Source organism: Saccostrea cucullata, unplaced genomic scaffold (assembly GCF_032062105.1).
Source record: "Saccostrea cucullata isolate Sc308-1 unplaced genomic scaffold, CSIRO_AGI_Scuc_v1 ctg8344, whole genome shotgun sequence".
Classification (NCBI taxonomy): domain Eukaryota; kingdom Metazoa; phylum Mollusca; class Bivalvia; order Ostreida; family Ostreidae; genus Saccostrea; species Saccostrea cuccullata.
The window spans coordinates 1-27,282 of NW_026926485.1; the positions used below are offsets into that span (position 1 = coordinate 1).

The 27,282-nt window shown below is 33.9% G+C and overlaps 1 protein-coding gene across 1 annotated transcript; it reads left to right on the forward strand.

Moving 5' to 3' along the window:
- The first annotated feature begins 1,015 nt into the window (after nucleotides 1–1,015).
- Nucleotides 1,016–26,948, forward strand: LOC134271809 (uncharacterized). The gene is made up of 10 exons (XM_062754030.1): nucleotides 1,016–1,333; nucleotides 1,445–1,504; nucleotides 3,330–3,554; nucleotides 3,794–4,120; nucleotides 4,418–4,473; nucleotides 24,710–24,933; nucleotides 25,064–25,249; nucleotides 25,364–25,515; nucleotides 26,160–26,377; nucleotides 26,787–26,948. Exons 1-10 carry the CDS (start codon nucleotides 1,036–1,038, stop codon nucleotides 26,946–26,948), a joined length of 1,908 nt encoding a protein of 635 aa, XP_062610014.1. The 5' UTR covers nucleotides 1,016–1,035.
- Nucleotides 26,949–27,282: the final 334 nt, after the last annotated feature.

Here is a 27,282-nt window from a genome sequence, read left to right on the forward strand (position 1 = left end):
TTGCAAATATAATCGCATCGTAATAGGAGTGAAAAAGAATTTCTGAAATTCAAATTGTGCAACCGGTAAGTAAAAATGGTATTCTATCTCTAGATTATAGTACTTATTAACGTTTTCTTTACGGCAATTCTCTTAGAAACTTCTCATAAAGTTCAAAGCTTTATAAATACTAATGTAAAATAACCATGTTTTGTATTTTTCCAGACGATTTCTTGATGTCACTTATAGTAATCTTTTATGTCAACTTACTCGTACCTTATCATTATTTTCAATGATTGACATGGACTTTTTATCAGTGAAAAAAGTGTTATTTATTTAGCACGTTGATTATTAATGTCAAAACAACAACATGAAATTATATTTTTTTTTCTTCAGCATTCTAATCTTTCCAAGAATGAAAAGAGAATCAATAGTGTGCTGTAGAGAGGAAAATTGTAATGCAGGGAATAGGATCATCTTGAAAACACAAGACATAAGGAGGCACTATAAATTTCTTAAAAGGGAAATGGAACCAAATGTTCTAGTAGATTATCTCGTACAGCACAATATTTTGAACACAGATGAAAATTCCTTCCTTATCGGAATACCTCGAGCAAAGAAATGCGACTTCATTTTACAAAGATTGTTACAGCATCCAAATCATTTGACAGAATTATCAAGAATGATAATATTTTATCCTCAGGAGGAAGGATTTCATTGTTTTCTTTCTCTTCCAAGCATTGAAACCTCGACAAATGAAAATGTAAAGACCACTGATAAAGGTATAATCATTCTTTTTTTGTATATTGCAATTCATCATTACATTCTTTATCTTAATTAATTAACCAGGTAAAAATTTGTCAACCAAAGTCTAACAAAGAATCAAGTTTTATAAAATTTCTCGTTATTTGTTTTGAAGTCGGACACCAGTTTTTGAACAGGAACGTTAGGAAGAACTCTAAGAAATATTTATTGTGCTTTAAAAATATTACCTTTTCTATAAATGAAACTAATACAGTTTTTTCCATTTAAGTTCTAAACTGTAAATGTTTGGACATGATATTGAATGAAAATAGAGATGAACTTCTAGGAGAAGTCATGCACAGGATATCAAGTGAAAGCGATAGCATTGTTGACGATTTCTTGGAAGAAAATCTCCTTTCTATTGAGGATCATCAAGAAATATCGGCTGAGAAAAAGAAATCCAAAGCAGCTATTTTGCTTCTAAATCTTATAGCCAAAAGATTACCAGGATCATATCTTAAATTGCTTTCAATTCTGAAAAAGCATAAAATAAACAATCTTGCAGAGCGTCTTTTGAAAGAGATAGACAGGACTGGCTTGGAGAAAACAGGTGACAAAATATTCTGCAGTAACTGTTGTCATTATGGGGAAAAAAGCGAAAGAATGTTTGATATAGGTTTTGATACAAGATATTCATGCAAATGACCCTTTCTTTTTTCAGAAAATGAAGAAGAATTGAAAGTGGAATTTGTGGGTGGTGACGTGCATTTTTCCATGATAGGTATTTTTTTTTCGAAGTGCACATCTTGTATTCTTAATAGATATTTATTCATTCATATGACCGGTAAAAAGGGGATGCTTAAGGAGGACCCTGAGCTGGAACAAAATACTTTCAATGAATTTCATTCAAATGTTTTATATTACTAATTAGGTATATACTTAACATTTAAAAAGGTCCTGTCGTGAGATTTTTTGACTTATTTGAAAGATATTGCCTCACAAATATCGCGCTGTATAATGTTTATATGGAGTTTTAATACTTCATGTTTACGGGTCCAATATGGAGTCCATAATGCGAATTTTTACGCAAAAATAATAAATATGTTAGATGACACTATATACTCAAATATTTCGGAGTATATTTATAGTGTTTAAATTATCTGAAAGCATTTGGGTGGGGTAAATTCAGCATTTTTCAAGGCAGCTCCAACAACAAACACTTCATTTTGGAAAAAAAAAACTGTCAATTAATATTGCTAAATTTACGATTAAATGTCAATCCTTCTGCGTACTAATTAACTGTATAAATATTGCAGGGTAAAGTTTAACCCAATATCGCTCAGGACATCGTTGAATTAGACTTAGACAATTAGACAGAACTAGAATTAGACACGCTTCACGTTTACATTTTCCAAATGCGGGGAATTAATTGTGACGTCACACGAAAACATAAAAACACAAAATTGTCTAAATAGAGAGGAGAATCTCTGTAACCATACACGAAAAATATAGTTAAAATATATGCTTTAGAAATTATCACGATAAATTGACTGTGGCGTGTTCATTATGAAATAAAACTGATCATGACGGGTTTAGCTACTATGTATTTGATCTCACTGCACTGAGAATTCAAATACTACGTCTTTGATTTCACTGACGTCAGATTGCAGGGTAAAGAAAGCGGATGTGTGGATTTGGCAATTTCAAAATATCTAAATGTTGGCAAGATCTTGAAATATTTAAAATATTTTTTTTAAACACATTTTAACAAAACATTGAAGAATAAAATTACACATGAACAGTTTATTTTAACAAAGAAGTACAGTACATCAGCACCGACTATGACGTGATCTGTCTTTTTGAGTCCTGTGACATGTGTTCTGCCTCCCTTAAATTACTTCTTCTACGCATCTGATCTTACTTTGGGGATTTTCTTGGGTTTCTGTTTTATGCCCGCTTCACATGTTTGTATTGTTTATATATATTTTTTTATAAGATCGACACTTTCGAATGGACTGTTGAGCTTGAATGCTGTTCGTTATCTCCATATACCCCGGTATTCTATTCCTTATATTTCTTCTATCTTTGTTCGTTATCTCCACCTTGTCATATAGTTATTGCATGATTGTATAATAAGGGCCCTTAATCACATATTTTAAAAAATATTTTTGGAAATCCCATTCATTCAGGTAGTGACAGGAGAGCTAGTTAGTGCCTAATTTGGTCCTGTTAATTTATGAAAAATCAAAACCGCTCAGTTTCTCTTGACATCCATTAAAGCATACTTTGATCTAAAGTGTACAAACAAATCATGAAAGAATCATGTCCTATTAATAAGTGATCAGTATGCACTGAGCCAGCTAATACCTGAAAAAGTAGATAACAGCATAGTTTGTAAGATTTATCATTTCAATTAACTTCAAGAGGAATTATACCAGGGGTTATTCAGCATATACTCATAGTTCTCTTTCGCTTTAAAACCAGATGTCAAAAAATTGTTTTTAAAAAATAATATCCAGGAAGAAAAATGATGTAACAAGAAACCAACTAAATTTTTACTAATGTTTGAATTGACATAGCATTAATAAACACCATTCCTTTTTTAGCTCCTCAAATGGAAATACAGAAAATAAAAATGATAATCTCTGGTGTTGATGGAAATGAAAGAGTTCTTGAGAAAGTGATAAAAGAAATCCCAAACTCGGAAGAATTGTTTGCTCAAGGAACACACTTTACTTTTGATAAAACATCTTTAGGATCTATTATAATTGTTCTTCAAACGGAGTCACCTTACGCCATTGCAAAGTTAAAACAATTCATAGAAAAAGAGGGTATCTGCAGATTTTTAGCACACCTATTCGAATCTAGAGATGTTCGAACACTTTTGACAAAAGAAAAGTACAACATTGAAGTTCAGATCAGAGAAGCACACGAACGAACAGGTATTTAAAAGGAAATTTTAAGGACATTTTTTAAAAGTCATTTTACCCACTTGAGTAATTGAGTTACATACAATATTGGGTGTGACTTGAAAAAAAAATCATCCAGGAATATTTGTTTTGTATTACAGATCCACCTTCTGATATTCTGAAATCAGCTGATGGTCCAATACCTGAGATTACACATAGGTCCCTTTTGGAGAGATGTTACAGCTTCCTTCTAGAGGAACTTGAGCCGCAATGTTTACTAAAAGAACAAGAAGTTGCTGATATTTTTGGTTCAGTTATTGAAATGTTCTACCAGCCGGGTTTGAGAACAATGAAAGCTGAAGCCTTCTTGAAATATTTGAAAGATCAATCCGATGAGAAAATTGGAGTTGTTCTAGAAAAACTGAAGGAGAAAAATAAACATATTTATGACCAACTTGTTCCAGATACATCGAAATATCGGGATATTGGTAACACTATCTAATAACATCTAATTTATCTTAATAAAACACAATATGAATAAAAGAATGCAGTACTTGCTCTTTCGACACTTATTGCTTTATTACGTGTTTAATCAACAGTTTGAAGCTTTTTTTAATATCAAGTCACTAAAACCTATGTTGATCTAAATTTTAAATCATACACAATATTTCAAAAGTAGAAAAAAGTGAAATCTCTTTCTTTCTTTCTCTGTGTTTAGGGAGGGGGAGGTGCGGGTTAAGTGTGTGAGTAAGAGTGTGTTGAAACTAATGTGTTTCAATTTTCAGACATTGAACAAGTCAAAGGAAATATTTTGGACAATTTACCGGAGCTACTGGATATAGTGAGCATTCGCTCAATTCAAACCCCTTTTTTGAGTACTGGGATGATATCTTCAGATGAACTGGAATTAATACATAGGAGCAATGAGTGTTGTAGAAAAGAAACTTTGCAGTTTGTAAAATTGATTTTACATAAAGGAGCAGAAGCCATTAAACTTTTCCTCTCAGCTTTGGACGCTTCATGTGGTAAAAGTACAGTTCAAAATCTTCTCCAGCCAAGGGATGTCCAAACAACAAGTTCCTGTAAGTTAAACAAATATTTTAAAATTTGAGCCACATGTAAATTTAAAATGATGCAGAACCCTGACATTTAATTTATGCGATATGTTTATCTATCCTTGCTGTGCAACCATGATTGAATGATTGATTGATTGTATATTGTTTAACGTCCCTCTCGAGAATTTTTCACTCATATGGAGACGTCACCGTATGCCGGTGAAGGGCTTCAAATTTTGACCTTTACTCGGCACTCAGGGCCATTGAGCAGTGAGGGGTCTTTATCGTGCCAACGCCTGCCGCTGACACGGGGCCTCGGTTTTTAAGGTCTCATCCGAAGGACCCGCAACTTTCACTTCAAAGTGCCGAGCGCATGGCGAAGGAACAGTTGCTACCCATTTTAACGACTAGGTCAGTCGCGGCCGAGATGCGAACGCACGACATCCCGATCACGGAGCGAACGCTCTACCGACTGAGCTACCGTGAACGGTCATGATTGAATGATATTTTCCTTTTAAATTGATTATTTAGTCATTGAAACATATGCATCTACATTAAAATTTACTATATCAATTCCCTTGAACACCCATAGTTTAAAAAAATCAAAATATCAAAAAACTTTCAGATAAGGAAAGGCATACGAAGATTGGTTACACTGCCTTCAATGAAGAAACCGGATTGCTGTTTGAAGGAAAATTTGTAATAGAGCTCAAGGGAAATGGTATGTTAAAACACACATCTGGTGCTTATCATATAAATATAATGAACAGTACTCGTAATTAAGATAAAAGTCCATTGAAAAAACAAAAACAGTTGAGGTAAAACAAACTGTCAGGTAAAAAGTTATATCGTCTTTTTCTTTATTACTCATTATCATGACTGTTTTTAAGGACAATTATCTCTACACCTACAAATCTCAATTATTCTCATAATTCTCATCCTAATAATAAAATTCTTTTAAACCACAAATCAGTCTTTAATACTTAACATGCATTCTCTGTAAGCACCAAAAAATCTTGGAAACGACATATCTCCGATTTTGATGAAATTTGCACCACAGGTGCACCTTGGTACAAAACCAGCAAATATGGTGTTAGAAGTTTCCTACGTGCACCCGGTTGCCATGGAGACGGATCCATTGAATTTGGCCATTTTCGGCCATTTTTGACCGAACAAAAACATGAAAATTGAGGAAATATGAATGCATTTTTATCTTTTTGTAGTGAACTCAAATATAAATCTTTGTATCATAAGAAAACATCAACTGTTAAAGAATACAGGGCATATAACCAGTTATTCCAGAATTGACCCCACTCTTTGAAAATGGTTCTGCAAAGTAGCATAGTTTCTCAAAATGTGAAAAATGGAAAATTTGGCATTTTTTGAGAAATTTAAGGTTAAATAAAAAAAATTGTCTACAGAAATTTTTCAAATCATATGCGTGTCGTCAAACGTCAGTATGAGTAGTGTCCCCTCATGAAAAAAAATGGAGTGGGATCTCAATGCTATTTTTAGTAACATGTATCTAAAAATAGACATATTTCAGAAAAATCCAAAAAATGAAATTTCGGCAGAGTTTAAGATGCCATTGCTAGGTAATTATGAAATATACTGTAAAAGTCAATATGCTAATGTCAGAGACTGGACACCAATAACTACCATGCATATTATTTTCAGGGATTTCCGTTTTCTATTTATAGCTTCAAATGCCTAAATATAGACATGTCTCATAAAATGATGAAAAATGTCAATTTTCCATCATTTTGAAGCTCCACAGAATCATAAATAATAAAAATATGGATCTCTCCAATATTTCATCAATAAGAACAAGGAATAGTATAATATCTCACAAATTATTGAGGACAGGCTCCCATCTCTATAAATAGTACAAATGTCTAAAAATAGACACATATGAAATTAACTGTTTAATGTTGATTTTCCACCAATTCTCAAATTAGAGATGGGAAATTTACCGACTTTCTGTGATTAAATGTAACTGATATTATGTGACTGACAAGAACAAAAGAATATTCAATGGAATGCAGCATGATAAGCAGAGGTTTCCATTTCTATTTATAGTAACACATGTTTAAGAATAGACGTAATGCGAAATATCGGGAAAATGTCGGTTTTTTGTACTTTTTTTCTAAAATTTTGGATGAATAATTGCTGACTATCTGTTTTTAACTGCTATTGGCATATAGTGACCAACAAGTAAAAGAAAGTCTTATATCAATTACAAAATGAGAAGCAGTAGTTTCCATTTCTATTTATAGTAACACATGTTTAAAAATAGACGAATTGCAAAATATCGGAAAAATGTCGTTTTTTGTAATTTTTCCTTACATTTTGGATGAATAATTGCTGACTATCTGTTTTTAACTGCAATTGGCATATAGTGACCAACAAGTAAAAGAAAGCATTATATCAAAAACAGAATGAGAAGCAGAGGTTTCCATTTCTATTTATAATAACATGTGTTCAGAAATAGACGTACTGTAAATTATCGGAAAAATGTCATTTTTGTATTTTTTTTCTAAAATTTTGGATGCATAATTGCTGGCTATCTGTTTTTAACTGCTTTTGGCATATGGCGACCAACAAGTAAAAGAAAGCATTATATCAAAAACAGAATGAGAGGCAGAGGTTTCCATTTCTATTTATAGTAACATGAGTTTAAAAATAGACATACTGTAAATTATCGGGAAAATGTTTTTTTTTTCTACTTTTTTCTCACATTTTGGATGAGCAATTGCAGACAATATGTTATTTACTGCTATTGGCATTCAGTGACCAACAAGTAAAAGAAAGCATATATGAAATACAGAATAAGAAGCAGAGGTTTCTGTTTCTATTTATAGTAACACGTTTGAAAATAGACATGCTGCAAATTCTCGAGAAAATGTAGACTTTCGCACTTTTTTCCTAACATCAGGGATGGTCAAAGTGCAGACAAACGGCTTTTATTTGTTATTGACAGAATATGACTAAAGAGTATGAAAAAGCTTTAGCTAAAGTGTATAAGAATAATGTTTAAGAGTATTTTTACATTCCTGCCTATAATAACACATATTTATAAATAATCAGGAAAATAAAGAATCGTTCGTTTTCCTCAAATTAGGGATATGAAATTTGCAGCAAAACTTTCATTAGCTGTAACTGACATGGCTAATTGTATTTGGCGCGCCAACGCGTCCACCTCATTCCAATACATGTATCACAAAAGTATGTTTTCCCTGCATTACAACACTCAAATGACAGCGATTTTCTTAATGAATTAATCGTTTATATTCAGGTCGACAGCCGGAGCCCGATTGAATTTTTTTTGTTAGGTGCATCTAGAAAATTTCCCTAGGAGGTAGTGGTTCAAATCACTATGTCAGTTTAAACTAGAACTGTCTAAACGGGACTAAATACCCCCGCTGGGTTTTTCAGAGGTGTTAAATCATGAATATTTAATGGATCTAAGAGAAAAGTGAAATGCTACAACATTTTTAATGCAAATGTAATTTCTCATAATATTTTCATAAATGAAACGAAGGCTCATCCTTATAAAAAAAAAAGACTAATTATACGGACCAGACACGAATTATGGACTTTTTCTGTCAGTGACCTTGGCCTTGCATTAATGACCTTGGATCAAAGTCATGACAGAAAATCAGATAATAAGCAAGGTTTGTGTGAAGTAGTAGATTGAGGTTTAGCCATAAAAAAAGATATGGACCAGACACAAATAATAAAATTTTTTCTTCAAGTGGCTTTAAACTTCCCCAAATGATTTTGCGTCAAGATCATGACACACTCTTAGGTCATGAGCAACCTTTGTGTGAAATAAGAACCTACCAAGTTCATCCATAAGAAAGATATGGAGCGGACACAAATTATGAAATTTTTCTTCAATGACCTTGAACTTCCCAAAATGACCTTGGTTCAAGGTCATGACATAACCTTCAGTCATGGGCAGTCTTTGTGTGAGATGAGAACATACCAAGTTTATCCATAAGAAAGATCTGGACTGGACACAAATTATGAAATTTTTTGAGTGACCTTGAACTTCCCTAAAGAACCTTGGCTCAAGGTCATGACACAATCTTAGGTCATGGGCAATATTCGTGTGAAATAAGAACATATCAAGTTAATCCATAAAAAAGATATCGACCGGACACACATTATGAAATATTTCTTCCAGTGACCTTGAACTTCCACAAATATCCTTGGCCCAAGGTCATGACACACTCTTATTGCATGGGCAGTCTTTGTGTGAAATGAAAACCTACCAAGTTTATCCATAAGAAAGATATGGACTGGACACGAATTATGAAACTTTTTTCAGTGACCTTGAACTTCCCTAAATGACCTTGGGCCAAGGTTATGAAACAATCTTAGGTCATGAGAAATCTTTGTGTGAAATAAGAACATGCCAAGTTTATCCGTAAGAAAGATGTGGACCGGACACGAATTAAATTTTTTAGTGACTTTGAACTTCCCCAAATGACCTTGGGTCAAGGTCGTGACACACCCTAAGGTCATGAGCAATCTTTGTGTGGAGTAGTAGATTCTAATGTTCCTCATTTAGGAAGATATGGACCGGACACTTTTGCACAGACAGATGGACAGATGGACAGACGGACAAGCTGATTCCTATATATCCCCAAACTTCGTTTTTTTTTTTGGGGGGGGGTGAAATAATAAAGTTGAATATTTCAGGGATCCAGATCCCCTTTGATCCATGCATGCCTTACCTGAATTTCTTCGAAAGTAATCCGAAATTTGCCCAAATGTTTTGAGTTGGCTTACTTCCGATTTCTCTCTCTCTCTATACATGCATATATCTCTAGACTTTAACTAAAGCATTTAAAAATATTTGTTGTTTTGGTTTTTAAAAAATTATTTTACGTATAAACATACATATAGTTGTTGGAACCCGGGGGGAGGGGTCAAAGATAGAAATCATATAGGTAATAAACATTTGGGAGTAAATTTAGCCCCCCCCCTTTCATGCAGGCATGTTGCAGTGTAGTCGAATAAGGGTAAGTGGTAGTGTTTGAAAGAAAAAAAATGGTACTTAAAGAAGTTCGATCCCCCTTCCATGAAATAGGGTTTCATGTTTGGACCCCCCTCTTCACTTTTAATTTGCTTCCGACACGAATTTTGTTATGACCCTAGAGTTTTATCTCCTTTTTAAAGACTTGATTTTCATGGCAATAAGCTGTCATACATTGGTATCTGTGTTTGAAAAAGATTTCTTATTACGTTTTAAAATACTACTACTGCTAAAAATCAACTTGTCTTTATGAGAGAATGGGGAGTAACTTTAGTTACAGAAATGACTTTGCTAGTGAAAAATCGAACAGAGAAAAGGTATTATTCCTTCATTCAAGGATACTTTGTGGCAAGTTAAATTGAAATTAACCCAGTGGTTCTTGATAAGAAAATGAAAAAATAAAAAGTTTACAATGAGAATGACAACAACTGACAAGGCACAAATGATCATAAAAGCTCACTTGAGCCTTTATTTTAAAACATGTGTTACTATAAATAGAAATGGAAACCCACCTTATCATGCATTTCAGTTACTGCTCTCTTGTACGTGTCGGTTACATTATGTCAGTTACAGCTAGTGAAAGTTTGACTGCAATTTCCTATTCCTAATTTGAGAAAATCGAATGATTCTATATTTTCTTGATTAATTGCTGAATGTCTATTTACAGCTCAACAAACTTTTTAAGCTCACATGGTTTTTCGCACAAATTAAGGACACATTATTGTAATAAACATTACTATTTTCGAACTGCAGTACAATGGCATAACCCTTCTTTATATCACATATATAATGTCTAGCGTAAATGTCTTTTAAAATTATAATCTTAAGTTTCAAAAGTGGATGATTTAAAGGAAAATTTATAAATAAATGGTAGGATGTTTCAACTATACGATTCTACAATGGGTTTTTACAAATTGTATAAACGAGCTTTCCTTGATTCCCATGTCCTTGAAATTTTCAAATTTTCTTCTTAAGGGTGAGTATTTTTTAAAAAGCTTTGCTCATTTACCATACTCCTCTTTGTTTCGTCGAAATACAGCGCCGAAAATGGATAATATTGCAAAAGGAAACCACACTAAAGGGTAGGATAATGAAGTATTGTTTATTTTTTTAAATAGTAAAATCCTTCTATGAAAAGGAAAATTCTTAACATTTACGGTTTGAAACGTTAAAATTTTGTAGTGGGATTAATCTTTCATGATTCTAGAGTTTAGAAGTTGGGGCTTAAAAATCCCACCTGATTAACATAGAAAGTAGTCAAACAGATGAAAAATACTATTACCACCCCGAGTTACAGAGTCAAAATGTACAGAAAATACAAGTTACAGTAGCTGTACTGTACCCATGTCTACGTTTCTGCGAAGAGCTATTGCTTACAAAAGAACGGATAAAAAATTCAAATGAGAATAGTTGTTTTTTTTTCAACCATGAATATATCAAAGTTCTACAAATTGATTTGTGTGAATTATGTTGCAGTTAATGAAATAAATCTCAAATTAGGTTAACACTACTTTTAAAATGTATTTTGTTGTCCCGATACAGAATTTTATATTACAACAATGTGACCTTAATCTGTGCGAAAAACCACGTGAGCTTAAGGAGGCTGGGGGGTCAACAATTTAACCACAAAGTAACCACCAGATTTAACTTATTTTTTTAGATATGGTATCTTAAGCTGTCAACATTCATTTGACAAAGAAAAAAATCATGAATTTTAGTTTTAAATTTTGATCATTTTCTATATCTTTATATGGAGCTCTCCTTTTAAAGGAGATAGAAATAGTCTGAAAATGGCTGCCACCCCCCAGCCTCGTTAAAAAGTTTGTTGAGCTGTATAACTATACGTTAGTATAAGTAGAAATGGAAAAATACCTTTACACATTATTCTTATACATTTTTGCTAAAGCTTTTTCATGCTCGTTAGTCACCTTCTGTCAATAACAAATATCAGCCGTTTGTCTGCACATTATCCATTCCTGATGTTAAGAAAAATGCAAAAGTCTATATTTTCTCAAGAATTTGCAGTATGTCTATTTTCAAACATGTGTTACTATAAATAGAAATGGAAACTTATGCTTCTCATTCTGTATTTCATATAATTCCTTTTTTACTTGTTGGTCATTGAATGCCAATAGCAGTAAAAACATATTGTCTGCAATTGCTCATCCAAAATGTGAGGAAAAAAGTAGAAAAAAAAACATTTTCCCGATAATTTACGGTATGTTTATTTTTAAACTCATGTTACTATAAATAGAAATGGAAACCTCTGCTTCTCATTCTGTATTTGATATAAGGCTTTCTTTTACTTGTTGGTCACCATGTGCCAATAGCAGTTAAAAACAGATAGTCAGCAATTATGCATCCAAAATTTTAGAAAAAAGTACAGAATGACATTTTTCCGATAGTTTACAGTACGTCTTTTTTTAAACACATATTACTATAAATAGAAATGGAAACCTCTGCTTCTCATTCTGTTTTTGATATAATGCTTTCTTTAACTTGTTGGTCACTATATGCCAATAGCAGTTAAAAACAGATAGTCAGCAATTATTCATCCAAAATGTAAGACAATAGTACAAAAAAATGACATTTTTTCGATATTTTGCATCACGTCTATTTTCAAACATATGTTACTATAAATAGAAATGGAAACCTCTGCTTCTCATTATGTGCTTTCTTTTACTTGTTGGTCACCATATTCCAATAGCAGTTAAAAACATATAGTCTGCAATTGTTCATCCAAAATGTGAGAAAAAAGTACAAAAAACGACATTTTTCCGATATTTTGCAGTTCGTCTATTTTTAAACATGTGTTACTATAAATAGAAATGGAAACCACTGCTTCTCATTTTGTAATTGATATAAGACTTTCTTTTACTTGTTGGTCACCATATGCCAATGGCAGTTAAAAATAGATAGTCAGCAATTATTCATCCAAATTTTTAGAAAAAAGTACAAAAAACGACATTTTCCCGATATTTCGCATTACGTCTATTTTTAAACATGTGTTACTATAAATAGAAATGGAAACCTCTGCTTATCATGCTGCATTCCACTGAATGTTCTTTTGTTCTTGTCAGTCACATAATATCAGTTACATTTAATGACAGTAAGTCGGTAAATTTCCCGTCTCTAATTTGAGAATTGGTGGAAAATCAACATTAAACAGTTAATTTCATATGTGTCTATTTTTAGACATTTGTACTATTTATAGAGATGAGGGCCTGTCCTCAATAATTTTTGAGATATTATACTATTCCTTGTTCTTATTGATGAAATATTGGAGAGATCCATATTTTTATTATTTATGATTCTGTGGAGCTTCAAAATGATGGAAAATTGACATTTTTCATCATTTTATTAGACATGTCTATATTTAGGCATTTGAAGCTATAAATAGAAAACGGAAATCCCTGAAAATAATATGCATGGTAGTTATTGGTGTCTAGTCGCTGACATTAGCATATTGACTTTTACAGTATATTTCATAATTACCTAGCAATGGCATCTTAAACTTAAGCCCAAAATTCATTTTTTGGATTTTTCTGAAAAAGTCTATTTTTAGATACATGTTACTAAAAATAGCATTGAGATCCCACTCCATTTTTTTCATGAGGGGACACTACTAATACTGACGTTTGACGACACGCATATGATTTGAAAAATTTCTGTAGACAATTTTTTTTTATTTAACCTTAAATTTCTCAAAAAATGCCAAATTTTCCATTTTTCATATTTTGAGAAACTATGCTATTTTGCAGAACCGTTTCCTAAGAGTCGGGTCAATTCTGGAATAACTGGTTATATGCCCTGTATTCTTTAACAGTTGATGTTTTCTTATGATACAAAGATTTATTTTTGAGTTCACTACATAAAGATAAAAATGCATTCATATTTCCTCAATTTTCATGTTTTTGTTTGGTCAAAAATGGCTGAAAATGGCCAAATTCAATGGATCCGTCTCCATGGCAACCGGGTGCACGTGGGAAACTTCTAACACCATATTTGCTGGTTTTGTACCAAGGTGCACCTGTGGTGCAAATTTCATCAAAATCGGAGATATGTTGTTTCCAAGCACTATAGTAAATTTTTTGGTGCTTACAGAGAATGCATGTTAAAACATTCCATTCAACTAAGGTGAGTTTGATTAACCCTACAGAGTATTCCTAGCCTTACCACACCTTGTCCATCGGGTATTCAACAATGTCTTACCTTTATCTTCACAAAATTCTTAACTATTTTAACTTAATTGTTAAATTATGTCGCGTCACTTTATTGGAGTACTTTACCGTCACGTTCAAATCGACTTAATAATTCCATGAAGCAATGATTCTGAAGTCATAGTTTAGAATATGTTTATCTCCTGTTGTTTTTAACGTCCCTCTCTCGAAATTTTTACCCATATGGAAACTCCACCCCTTGCCTGTTGGGGATTTCAACACAAAGAAGAAACAGGTACAGAGCAAAAAAATCTCTAAAGACAAAATAGTTCAGATAAATTTTTACCTATACTCGTCACGCAGGACCATTGAGAGTTAAGTATCTTAATTTGAACGTCTAGCAGTTTATAGCTCACCTGAGCCGAAGGCTCAAATGAGCTTTTCTGATCAAAATTTGTCCGTCGTCTGTCGTTGCTGTTGTCGTTGTCGTCGTCGTTAATGTCGTAAACTTTTCACATTTTCATCTTCTCCTCAAGAACCACCAGGCCAATTTCAACCAAACTTGCCACAAATTATCCTTGGGTAAAGGGGATTCAAGTTTGTTCAAATGAAGGGCCACGCCCTTATTCAAGGGGAGATAATTCAGAAATAGTGAAAATTTGATGCTATGTTTTAAAAATCTTCTTCTCAAGAACCACTGTGCCAGGAAAGATGAAACTTATAGGGAAGCATCCTCAGGTAGTGTAGATTCAAGTTTGTTCAAATCATGACCCCCAGGGTTAGGGCGGGGCCACGCTGGCTGATCAAATTTTAACATAGAAATATATAGGAAAATTCTTTAAAAATCTTCTTCTCAAGAATCAATGTGCCAGGAGAGATGAAACTTATAGGGAATCATCCTCAGGTAGTGTCCATTCAAGTTTGTTCAAATCATGACCCCCAGGGTTAGGGCGTGGCCACATGGCTGATCAAAGTTTAACATAGAAATATATAGGAAAATTCTTTAAAAATCTCCTTCAATGTGCCAGGAGAGATGAAACTTATAGGGAATCATCCTCAGGTAGTGTCCATTCAAGTTTGTTGACCCCTGGGGGGAGGGTGGGGCCAAAATGGCCGATCAAAGTTTAACATAGGAATGTATAGGAAAAATCTTTAAAAATCTTCTTCTCAAGAACAACTAGGCCAGGAAAGATGAAACTCATGTGGAATCATCCTCAGGTAGTGTAGATTCAAATTTGTTCAAATCATGACCCCAGGGTAGAGTGGGGCCACAACGAACAATCAAAGTTTAACATAGGAATATATAGGAAAAATCTTTAGAAATTTTCTTCTCAAGAACCACTGGGCCAGGAAAGATGAAACTCATGTGGAATCATCCTCATGTAGTGTAGATTCAAATTTGTTCAAATCATGACCCCGGAGGGAGGTGTGGTGCTAAAATGGCCAATCAAAGTTTAACATAGGAATATATAGGAAAAATCTTTAAATATCTTCTCAAGAACCACTGGGCCAGGAAAGATGAAACTCATGTGGAATCATCTTCAGGAAGAGTAGATTCAAGTTTGTTCAAGTCATAATTCTCCGGGGGTAGGGTGAGGCCAAAATGGCCGATCAAAGTTTAACATAAGAATATATAGGAAAATTCTTTAAAAATCTTCTTCTCAAAAACCACTGTGCTAGGAAAGATGAAACTTATAGGGAAGCAGTCTCAGGTAGTGTAGATTCAAGTTTGTTCAAATCTTGACCCCGGGGGGAAGGGTGGGGCTAAAATGACCCATCAAAGTTTAACATAGGAATATATAGGAAAAATCTTTGAAAATCTTTTTCTCAAGAACCACTGGGCCAGGAAAGATGAAACTCATGTGGAATCATCTTCTGGAAGTGTAGATTCAAGTTTGTTCAAATCATGACCCCCGGGGGTAGGGTGGGGCCGAAATGGCCGATCAAAGTTTAACATAGGAATATATAGGAAAGATCTTTAAAAAACTTCTTCTCAAGAACAACTGGGCCAGGAAAGATGAAAGTTATGTGAAATCATCCTCAGGTAGTGTTGATTCAAATTTGTTTAAATCATGACCCCTGGGGGTAGGTTGGGGTTAAAATGGCCGATCAAAGTTTAATTAAAGCAATATGAGCTGTATCTTTGAAAATTTTATTTTGCTGGTAAAATGTGCTATTATGATTAAATTGTATGTAATTTAAACCCTTATGACCAATAAGCCCAAAATAAAGATTAATCATGTTTCAGAAGAAATATTTTTGTACAAACGGAATATACAGTTTTATATAAGAAATCATTATTGTACAGGACGACAATAATTAAATTTTGCTTCAATCAAAGCTAATAAAAAAATTCCATCGCAAATATGAACAACAGAGGTTTATAAATGATTTATTTTTTTGTCTTTAAATTAGTTAACCTCAAATTTGCAATAGAATTTTCTGATGTCAAACGTACAGCTCATATTGCTTTAAGGAATATATAGGAAAAATCTTTAAAAATCTTCTTCTCAAGAACCACTGGGCCAGGAAAGATGAAACTCATGTGGAATCATCCTCAGGTAGTGTAGATTAAAGTTTGTTCAAATCATGAGCACGGGGGGAGGGGTGGGGCTAAAATGACCCGATCAAAGTTTAACATAGGAATATATAAGAAACATCTTTAAAAATCTTCTTCTCAAGACTGGGAAAGGAAAGATGAAACTCATGTGGAATCATCCTCATGTAGTGTAGATTCAAGTTTGTTCAAATCATGACCCCCAGGAGTAGGGTGGGGCCACAATGGGGTATCAAAGTTTAACATAGGAATATATAGGAAAAATCTTTTTAAAAAATCTTCTTCTCAAGAACCACTGGGCCAGGAAAGATGAAACTTATGTGGAATCATTCTCAGGTAGTATAGATTCAAGTTTCTTCAAATCATGACGGTTGGGCCAAAATGGCCGATAAAAATTTTACAAAGGAATATAGGGAAACACCTTTTAAAATCTTCTTTTCAAAAACTTCAAAGCCATGCTTAGTGATATTTATGGGGAATCATCTTCAGGTAGTGTAGATTCTAGTTTGTTTAAATCATGACCCCCTAGGGGGTTAAAATTCAAGCCCCCTCCCCCCCCCTCGCCCTCATAAAACTTTCAGTTCTGATCTGATCTGTGCTTTTTCCTCACCAATTGCTCAGGTGAGCGATGTGGCCCCTGGGCCTCTTGTTTGTTGTGTGCACCATTTTACATATGATATGACAATGGACATCATATGTAGTTGTGATTCTAAATTACTAGAATTTTGACCTGCTTTCGATCTGACTTTGCAATTTTTAACGCTGAATAAGTATGAAATAAATGATTGTGTTTGCAAAATTTTGATACATGTATGAATGTATTTTTGAAAAAGTTTTGCCAAATCTAAGTAATTAAAGGATGCCATAGTTCCCCATTCACAACATCTATGTAGGCTTTTAAGCTATAATGTGATGGCGGACAAAACGTGACTCAAAAAACGTAATGAGCGCCAATTGCGCTCCTCTCTTAACCAACCTGTTTTTAATTTTCTCTGGAAACAGAATCTATTTTTTAATAAAAAAAACCCACTACATTTATAATTTATTTCTTCCATAGCCAAAAGTGATGAAAACGAAAAAGAAGTATTTACTGATTCCAAAAGGCCAACATGGGAAGAATTAACTACATGCTATTTCTATAAGGGAGTAAGTAAATTCATTTTTGTCAAAGATAGCCTTTTCCCCCTTTCAAATCGTTTATTCAGTAATGTACAATAAAACAGTGAGGCAAAACTTCCGCAGAAGCCCTCTGGTAATACCTCAGAAACAACTATTATTAAGATTATTATTATTAAGATAGCTTAATGCATCAGTTTGGGTACTCGAATTTGGAATGAGACAATAATTTAAATCACTGAAGATTATAGGGTTACCAAATTTCTTTGAAAGACCATTGTTGTGAGATGTGTATTGTTTCATCTTGTATATTATTAGTAACATTAAGTTTCTTGAGCATTCCAGAGTGGTCAATATGTTTGGTCATTTTTTCTAGAACATTCTTGAACTTTGTTTATGTCTAGAACTTTCCAGGAATATCATGTATTTACAATTTCTAGAATATTCTAGATTTATAATACTGTATAAATACCCTGTCAATTCGATGCATAAAGAATTGTCGTATAAGCATCATTGAGGTATTACTGGGATATAATTTCACTGGGACATTGTGTGCAGCAACGGACACTCTGATGTATGTATTTTTAGATTTTTGCTAAGTTTGTACTTAATGATTTGTATATTACTGTAAATAAATTATTGTTAAGTTTAAACTGTGTGATTGATCTTTGCTGGCATTTAGGGTTATTCTGACCCATAACAGAATTGGGGGCTCGTCCGGGATAAAGAATTTCTTGCACTTTTGCAGTTTATTGTCAGAATTTTGTTTATTGAACCGTTAAATTTGATTATAAGCCAGCAGAAATCAACATGGTGTTTTCGGTCACAGACTTTCTTAGTTCACCAAGTGTTCAGGTTTTTGATACGTTAAAAAAGGATGACTTGATCGCATTAGTTTTGTTGCACTTGTTTGCATTTTGGGTTAGATGTTAAATCCTCTCAGAGAAAGCAAGACATTAGAATTAAGGTTGCAAACAAACTAGTAGAAGAAAACATTTTTGAAAAATACGATCTTTCAGAATATACAGTAAGATCAGAGTTAGGCTCTTATAAAATGGCAGACTATCAGTTTCAACTAGAGTTAGAGAAAATGCGATTTGAAAGAGAAAAATTAGAAAGAGAAGAGCGAGAAAGAGACCGAGAAAGAGAAGAACGAGAGCGAGAACGAAAATTTGAATTAGACAAATTAGAAAGACAAGAGCACTTTGAGTTAGAGAAATTAAGATTACAGCACCAACCAGAACCGTCATTTGTCAAGAATGAATTTGACGCAGCAAAAAATATTAGATTAGTTCCAAAATTTCAAGAAAAATCTGTAGACAAGTATTTTCTCCAATTCGAAAAAGTCGCAGAAAATCTTAAATGGCCACAAAATGTTTGGTCAACAATGTTACAAAGTGTACTGGTTGGCAAAGCAGCAGAGGTATACTCTGCACTAGGGGTAGCTGAAAGTTCAGACTATGAGAAGGTCAAAGCAGCAATATTAAAAGCATATGAATTAGTACCTGAAGCATATAGACAAAAATTCAGAAAGTATAGGAAGTTTGATAACCAAACATTTGTTGAATTTTCACGAGAGAAAGATTTATTCTATCACTGGTTTAGATCTAAAAAACTTGATAAAACTTTTGCTAATATGCGCCAAGTCAACCTGGTAGAAGAGTTAAAAGAATGTGTTTCTCAAGATTTGAAAACACATTTAGAAGATAAGAATGTGAAAACTCTTGAAGAGGCAGCAGTCATGTCTGATACTTATGCTCTGTCTCATAAAAAGAATTTTGTATCAAGATCTCAGACTAGCAGTAATTCTACCAATTCAGACACATATAAAAAGAGTGGTTCAGGGTCTCAGTCTTCCACAAATCTCCAGTCTTCATCCCAAGGTGGTTCTAAAACCGGTCCAGGACGTGTTGAAGGATCGTCTAGGGTCGCTTCCTACTTGTAGTCATTGTAAAAAAAAAGGGTCATCTGATCAGTGAATGCTTTAAACTTAAGAGAAAAAATGATTTTGATAAAGCTCAACCACACGCTTGTACGGCAGTTAGAGGTGATAGAGAAGCCTTAGTTTCGATTTGTTCTGACACTCCTGATATCCAGGGTTCACAGTCCAGTTCTATTGATTCTATGGAGGATTATAAGCCCTTTATGTCTCAGGGATTTGTTTCACTCGGTGACTCTAGCGAAATAAAACCTGTTCAGATTTTGAGAGATACTGGTGCTGCACAGACGTTATTGTTAGAGGGCGTGCTTCCTTTGTCTGAGCAGACTTCTACTGGTGGGTCAGTTTTATTACAGGGTGTGGAGCTAGGCGTCATTGATGTTCCCCTGCACAGAATTAGTTTGAAGTCAGATTTAGTTACTGGACCTGTTATCGTAGGTGTTCGACCTACTCTTCCCGTTCCAGGCATTTCTTTGTTGTCAGGCAACGATTTAGCCGGTGGGAAGGTTGTACCTGATCCTATAGTTTGTGAGAAAATCACTTCCAATGTCATGTGCGATGATGAAGATGATGACATTTATCCAGCCTGTGCTGTTACTAGAGCGATGGCCAGAAGACGAGAAATGGAGGCAGACCATACTCAAGCCTTTGACGAGACGAATTCCTCTGTTGATATTGATTTGAATGACACTTTCTTATCTGACCTTGATGGCACTCAAACAAGCATGGAACCACACAATATGAAGAAGAAAGAGAAGAAAGAACTTTTACCAAAATTTGGTGGTGAGGATGATGAGTTGCATCCACTAGTTAGCCAAGGCAAGGACATCCTCAGCCGAGAACGTTTACTCTCTGAACAACATAAAGACCCAGATATCATTCAACTTAGTAAGAGGGCACTTCCACCAGAAGAGGCTACTAAAGTTGGAGAATGCTTCTATATGAAAGATGGCATCCTTATGCGAAAATGGCGACCACCTGACGCTTCTCCAGATGAAGTGTGGCGTGTTGTTCACCAGATAGTGGTCCCAGCTGCTTATCGTCGAGATGTCATGAGTTTAGCTCACGATACACCTATGGCTGGTCATTTAGGTATCAATAAGACTTATAACAGGATTTTGAGTCATTTTTATTGGCCTAAGCTAAGGAAGGATGTTTCTGAGTTTTGTAAGTCGTTTCATGTCTGTCAGATGGTAGGTAAACCGAATCAGAAGATACCATCCGCCCCTCTCCAACCAATTCCAGCTTTTGAAGAACCGTTTAGTCGAGTGTTGGTGGATTGTGTAGGACCTTTGCCTAGGACCAGATCTGGAAACCAGTATTTACTTACCATTATGTGTACATCCACTCGGTTTCCTGAAGCCATACCTCTTAGGAATATAAAGGCAAAGAGCATAGTTAAGGCCCTAACCAAGTTCTTCAGTTTTGTAGGAGCACCCAAGGCAATTCAGTCGGATCAAGGCTCAAATTTTATGTCGGGGTTGTTCCAGCAAGTCATGCATGAGTTGGGTATTAGGCAGTATCGATCAACTGCTTATCATCCTGAGTCCCAGGGAGCGCTAGAACGTTTTCATCAAACCCTAAAAACAATGCTGAAGACCTATTGTTACCAGTATGAGAAAGACTGGGATGAAGGGGTTCATCTTGTACTATTTGCTGCACGAGAAGCAGTCCAGGAGTCTCTTGGGTTCAGTCCTTTTGAATTGGTGTTCGGTCATACAGTTAGAGGTCCTTTGAAATTGTTGAAGGAAAAGTGGCTGACTGAGACTAGTGATCTTAATCTTTTAGATTATGTGTCTGATTTCAAAGAAAAACTTTACAATGCTTGTAAATTAGCACAAGAAAATTTGAAGAGTTCTCAGATGAAAATGAAAATGTGGTATGACAAAGATGCCAGAAATAGGGTGTTTAAGCCAGGTGATAAGGTTCTTTTATTTTTACCTATTCCTGGTCATCCTTTACAGGCCAGATTTTATGGCCCTTATGAAATTGAAAGCAAGATCAGTGATGTAAACTATGTAGTTAAGACACCAGGTCGACGTAAAGAGAAACGGGTTTGTCACATTAACATGTTAAAAGAGTATTTTGAAAGGTGTGACCGAAATTCTGTAAAACCAGTTTCCACTTTAGCCAATGCTAAGACTGTTCAAAATTGTATTGAAAGTGATACGAGTAAAGAAATGAATGAGAAAGATTGTAATCAGAGTGTCCGCTTGAAAAACACAGAAATTTTGGTTGATTTTGATCCAAACTTGGACATTTGAACATTCACCAAAAAGAACAAGTTAAAAACTTGATGAATGAGTATCATCAAATCTTCTCGGATGTTCCAAAGAAAACTAATGCAGCTTGTCATGATGTCATAGTGAGTGACGTTCTGCCTATCAAACAACATCCGTACCGTCTGAATCCAATAAAATTGCAGTACCTAAGAAGGGAAGTGCAGTACATGTTGGACAATGACATTGTTGAAACTAGTAAAAGTGATTGGAGCTCACCGTGTATTCTTGTACCAAAACAGGACGGTTCGTACCGATTATGTACAGACTTTAGAAAGGTGAATTCTGTTACCAAAATTGATTCATATCCAATACCTAGAATCGATGACTGCATTGACAACATGGGAAATTTGTCAGTAAATTTGACCTGTTGAAAGGCTACTGGCAAGTACCGTTAACAGAAAGAGCAAAAGAAATATCTGCTTTTGCTACACCAGATGGACTTTACCAGTATAAAGTAATGCCTTTTGATTCACTCCCTTCTTCAAGACCTTGAGGGATGCGAGGCCTACATTGATGATGTCGTCATATACAGCAAAACATGGGACGAACATCTCCGAATCATGCGTGCTTTATTTGACATTTTAGCTAAAGCAAACTTAACTGTAAATCTTGAGAAGAGCGAATTTTGTCATGCTTATGTAGAGTATTTAGGTCATAAAGTAGGTCAAGGTTATGTTACACCCATTATGGCTAAAGTGGAAGCTATTGCAAAGTTCCCGATTCCTAAAAACAAGAAAGAGTTAATGAGGTTTTTGGGCATGGCTGGGTTTTACAGAAAATTTTGTCCAAATTTTTCCTCAGTAGTTAGTCCACTTACAAATCTTTTGCAGAAGAGGGTTAAGTTTGAATGGACAAAGGACTGTGAAAAATCCTTTCATAAAATCAAATCTGTCCTTATGAGCAACCCAGTTCTGTCAACTCCAGATTTTTCTAAGCAATTTAAGCTTACTGTTGATGCTAGTGATGTTGGAATCGGGGCAGCTTTGTTTCAAGAACATAGTGATAATGTAGATAGAGTTGTTTCTTATTTTTCAAAGAAACTTACAAAATGTCAACAAAAGTATTCCACCATTGAAAAGGAATGCCTTGCTTTGTTGTTAGCCTTACAGCATTTTGATGTTTATCTGAATGTTACATTGCATCCAATTCTTGTGTATACTGATCACAACCCCCTGACATTTTTGCATAAATTGTCAAACAAAAATCAAAGACTGACTAGATGGAGTTTGTTGTTACAAGAATACAACATAACAATTAAGCATATCAAAGGCAAAGACAATGTTATTGCAGATGCCCTGTCCAGAGTGTCGTGAACAAATTAGATTTTGTATTAATGTACCTATGTTTTAATAATATAAGTTTTCATTGACATTCAAACTTTTTAAGGGGGGAGGTGTTGTTAGATGTGTATTGTTTCATCTTGTATATTATTAGTAACATTAAGTTTCTTGAGCATTCCAGAGTGGTCAATATGTTTGGTCATTTTTTCTAGAACATTCTTGAACTTTGTTTATGTCTAGAACTTTCCAGGAATATCATGTATTTACAATTTCTAGAATATTCTAGATTTATAATACTGTATAAATACCCTGTCAATTCGATGCATAAAGAATTGTCGTATAAGCATCATTGAGGTATTACTGGGATATAATTTCACTGGGACATTGTGTGCAGCAACGGACACTCTGATGTATGTATTTTTAGATTTTTGCTAAGTTTGTACTTAATGATTTGTATATTACTGTAAATAAATTATTGTTAAGTTTAAACTGTGTGATTGATCTTTGCTGGCATTTAGGGTTATTCTGACCCATAACACCATTAGATGTTAATGAACTAATATTTAAATTGAATATGAAGATAACGAACAGTAATCAATCTCACGTCCATGAAAACAATACAAACAAAAGAACAAGAACTTGTGAAAACATCCCATTTGAGATCAGGCGCCATGGAGGGGTAAGCATGTCGACCGGTCAAATGCGCCGTGTGCTCCTTGACATGATCTGAAAATTGAGCTAAAAGGTCTACAGATATATCAAAAAAATAAAACAGATGTGTCAGTCTTTTAGGTATATTTTTTTTAATTCTTTGATAACTATCATACTTGTACATAATAGGATACACATGAAATGCAAGGTATTGAATATATCTCTTGTATTTATGTGAATGCAGAAAACAAATGACGCAATGTAGACATGAAAAAATACCTATGAATTTCCCTTAGTCTGAAAACATCAATTCCGTATATGGTTAAAAAAAAACTAACGCATAGAGACCATTTTTTGTCATCTTGTAAAAGTTGCAATTTGTAAACGGGACAATAACGTGGCTTATAGAAACAATAAAGATGGGATCAACTTCCTGTAAACCGGCATAACGTCGTTAGAATAAAACATACGGGATAAAAATGAGGTGTTTTTGTTTATATGGTGTTTATAAGCATCATAGAAATTCGGAAAAGCTGACTCTTGTAATTCCTGTAAAATAAATTTATTTGTCTGTTGTATGCCTCTAACTACATACTGAATGTACTCGAAGTATGCTCTTCTGTATCGAATCATTTTGAAGACATAAATACCATATGGTGATTGTGGAAAAATACTAAATAAATAAAGGACACTTACGATTGAAAAGCTGTTGGAATCATGTTTGTCATAAAGTTTTGTTTTTAGTCTGTGATTACCGTATATAACATAAATTAACCGTCATTTATGCCCATTGTTTTTTAATCGTTAAAAAGATTTTAGTTTTTTTATACATTATTTTTACTTTAAAATATTTCATGTTATATTACAGAGTGTAGTCAGAGTGTACCAAAGGAAATCATTGGAAACTTTAATGCTTTTTTATTTTTATGCCACGAATTGCTTTAATCATGTTAATTTTGTGTAAATTTATTATTTTCATATTACATTGGACAGGTCGTTTTGAATACAGAAGAAAAGAAACAAAAATTACTGGAAGAGTTAAAAGAGCGAATCGGAAAGAAGACTGGTGCACCATTGACTGTGGCTGTTATTGGGACACCTGGGTCTGGAAAATCCTCCTTCATTAACACCATGATAACTAGCATAACTGGAAACTACCGAAAATGGAGAAGAACAGCAGATTTTGGGGGACTACCAGTTACACAAAGCGGGAATCGGTAAAGCGTGAAGGGAAATACTTTTCTTTTATGAAACATATGAAGATAACGAATAATAAATTCCTACATTACAGATGAGTTATTAATTTTGAGAAAAGGGGTTATAGGATGTTTTTTTCTAATATATTAGGATATCAAGGGAGAAATACTTATATTCTGCCGACAAATCACTTCGGGAGTATGATTTTCCAGACTTTGTTGAAATAGCCGGGTTTCAGAATACAAATGATGAAATGACATATGAGCTGCTTGACCTTTTATTTTATGGAAGAATTCCGTCCAATGTCCATCTTGCTAATGTAGCAGGGGAAATCAGGTTATTACTGTGTATCTGTGCTTTTTTTTGTTTCTTTGAATTTTTTACGGTAAAATCTTGAAATAATTATAATCAAGTTATAAAAAATAATTATTCTTACATTTTTAACATAAGACGACACGGAAAATGGTTTACGGATAAGATGTATCCCGAAACACCAGAATGCAAAAAGTTCGACAGAGTTATTTTTGTTGCTTCAGCTGCAGATCGAAATTTACCAGTACAACTTATGCAGGCGGTATCAAGAGTACTCTACAAAAAAAGAGGTGTGAATTTAAAAAAAAAACAACAATAAAAACCCCAACATAATGCGTAAGATATTGTAAAGTACATGTATTAAGATAACCGATTTTTCATGATCGGTTAAATGTATAAATCCATAAACAATTGATCGATCTGAAAATATTGTCTGAAATTTTGAATTTAGCTCATCATTACTCAGCAACCCTTATGGGTTTTTTCACAGAATCCTTCACGTTTTTGAAAGTTGGATATAACAAAAATGATCAAATTTATAAGTCCAGTATACGCGTATAAAACGAATTGTGAAAATACATTCATATTAGGATGTTCTACTGAAATGCTTATGTCAAACTCATTACTATATTGTATGCCAAATGAATGCTTTCAGTTTCTTCATTATTAAACAATTATAACTAATTTATTCAATGGCTGTGAGTGCGATAACTCTTTCCCGAGGGGTATTGTCCCTGTTCATGGTTTGATAAAGAGCTACCCCTAGCGTTTTCAAGAGTTGATTTTTCCCCATAATTTGTATTTTCAAGATTTTCAACATTTACAAGAAAAATAAATGTTTATTAGTTCATGTTTCCTAAATAATAGTTAAATGATGATACATGTACATGAACATATTGACTTACACATTTGTTTTATTACCTTGCTTATTCAGATATCCCAGTATTTGGTGTCTTTACAAAAAAAGATCTGGAAGTACAGGAAAGAGAATCCGAAGACTTTGAAAAGTTATTTAGAACAACTCTTGGATTGTCTCAACTGGACTATCTTCACTGCACAAACTACTGCGATGACAACATAAAAGAAATAAGAGAGAGAAATATGACACATTATCCGGAATTAGACATCCCGGTGCTAAAGTTCCTTATACAGGTAAATAATCTTAAAATTAATTGGAAGAGTTTTGATATGCTTAAATTTCTATTTCTAAAATTTTGTGTAGTGAATTCAAGTTAAATCAGGTAAACATCAGAGAGTCTAATGCATATTATTACACATTATTTTTATTATCACTCATCTTATGATCTGAACGACAGTCTATAGTCCTTAATTTTTACGTGTAATTCGAAAAATGAATTTTTTTGGTAAATTGTAGCATAAGTATCTTCAAAAAGTATGGCAATGAAAATAGTAATAAAACACAAAAATAAATCCCAAAAGAACAAAAGAAAATAACGAAAATGTTGCTTTTATGCGTATTTTTTGGATTACAGAAACCGACGTTTACCTTTTTATAAGTTTAAAATTCTGGCATTTTGTTTATGATACAATATTTTTATAGGTCTTGGACCCCATTGCTGAGTGTACTGATCTTCAGAGAAATATTGGAATTTCAAAGAAAAGTCTAGAGTGGAAAGAAATCTGCAATACGCTGGATTCGTTTTTAATGATTATTTTAACTACTCTCATCGCCATTATTCTTGCTCTGATATTATACTTCTGAAAGGTTTCTGGACATTCCCGTCTCTTTGAAGTAAAATCAAATTTTACTTCAAAAATTACGCCTTACGATAATGTACTGAAGTCATCTTTGTTTTCTGATTTTATTTAAATTAAGTATTTTGTTTTTAATAATGAGTTGTGCATATGAAACATAATCCTACATCGAGTTTATTTTCGTCTTCACAATATATCAATAGTCCTGCTGGACACGTTATTCCAGGAAACGTAAATATACGAAGATTTTTCTGTGAATTCCCGATCATGACAAGGAGCACACGGCGGGTGTGACTGGTCAGCAGGTGATGCCCACTCCTCCATGGCACCTGACCCACCTC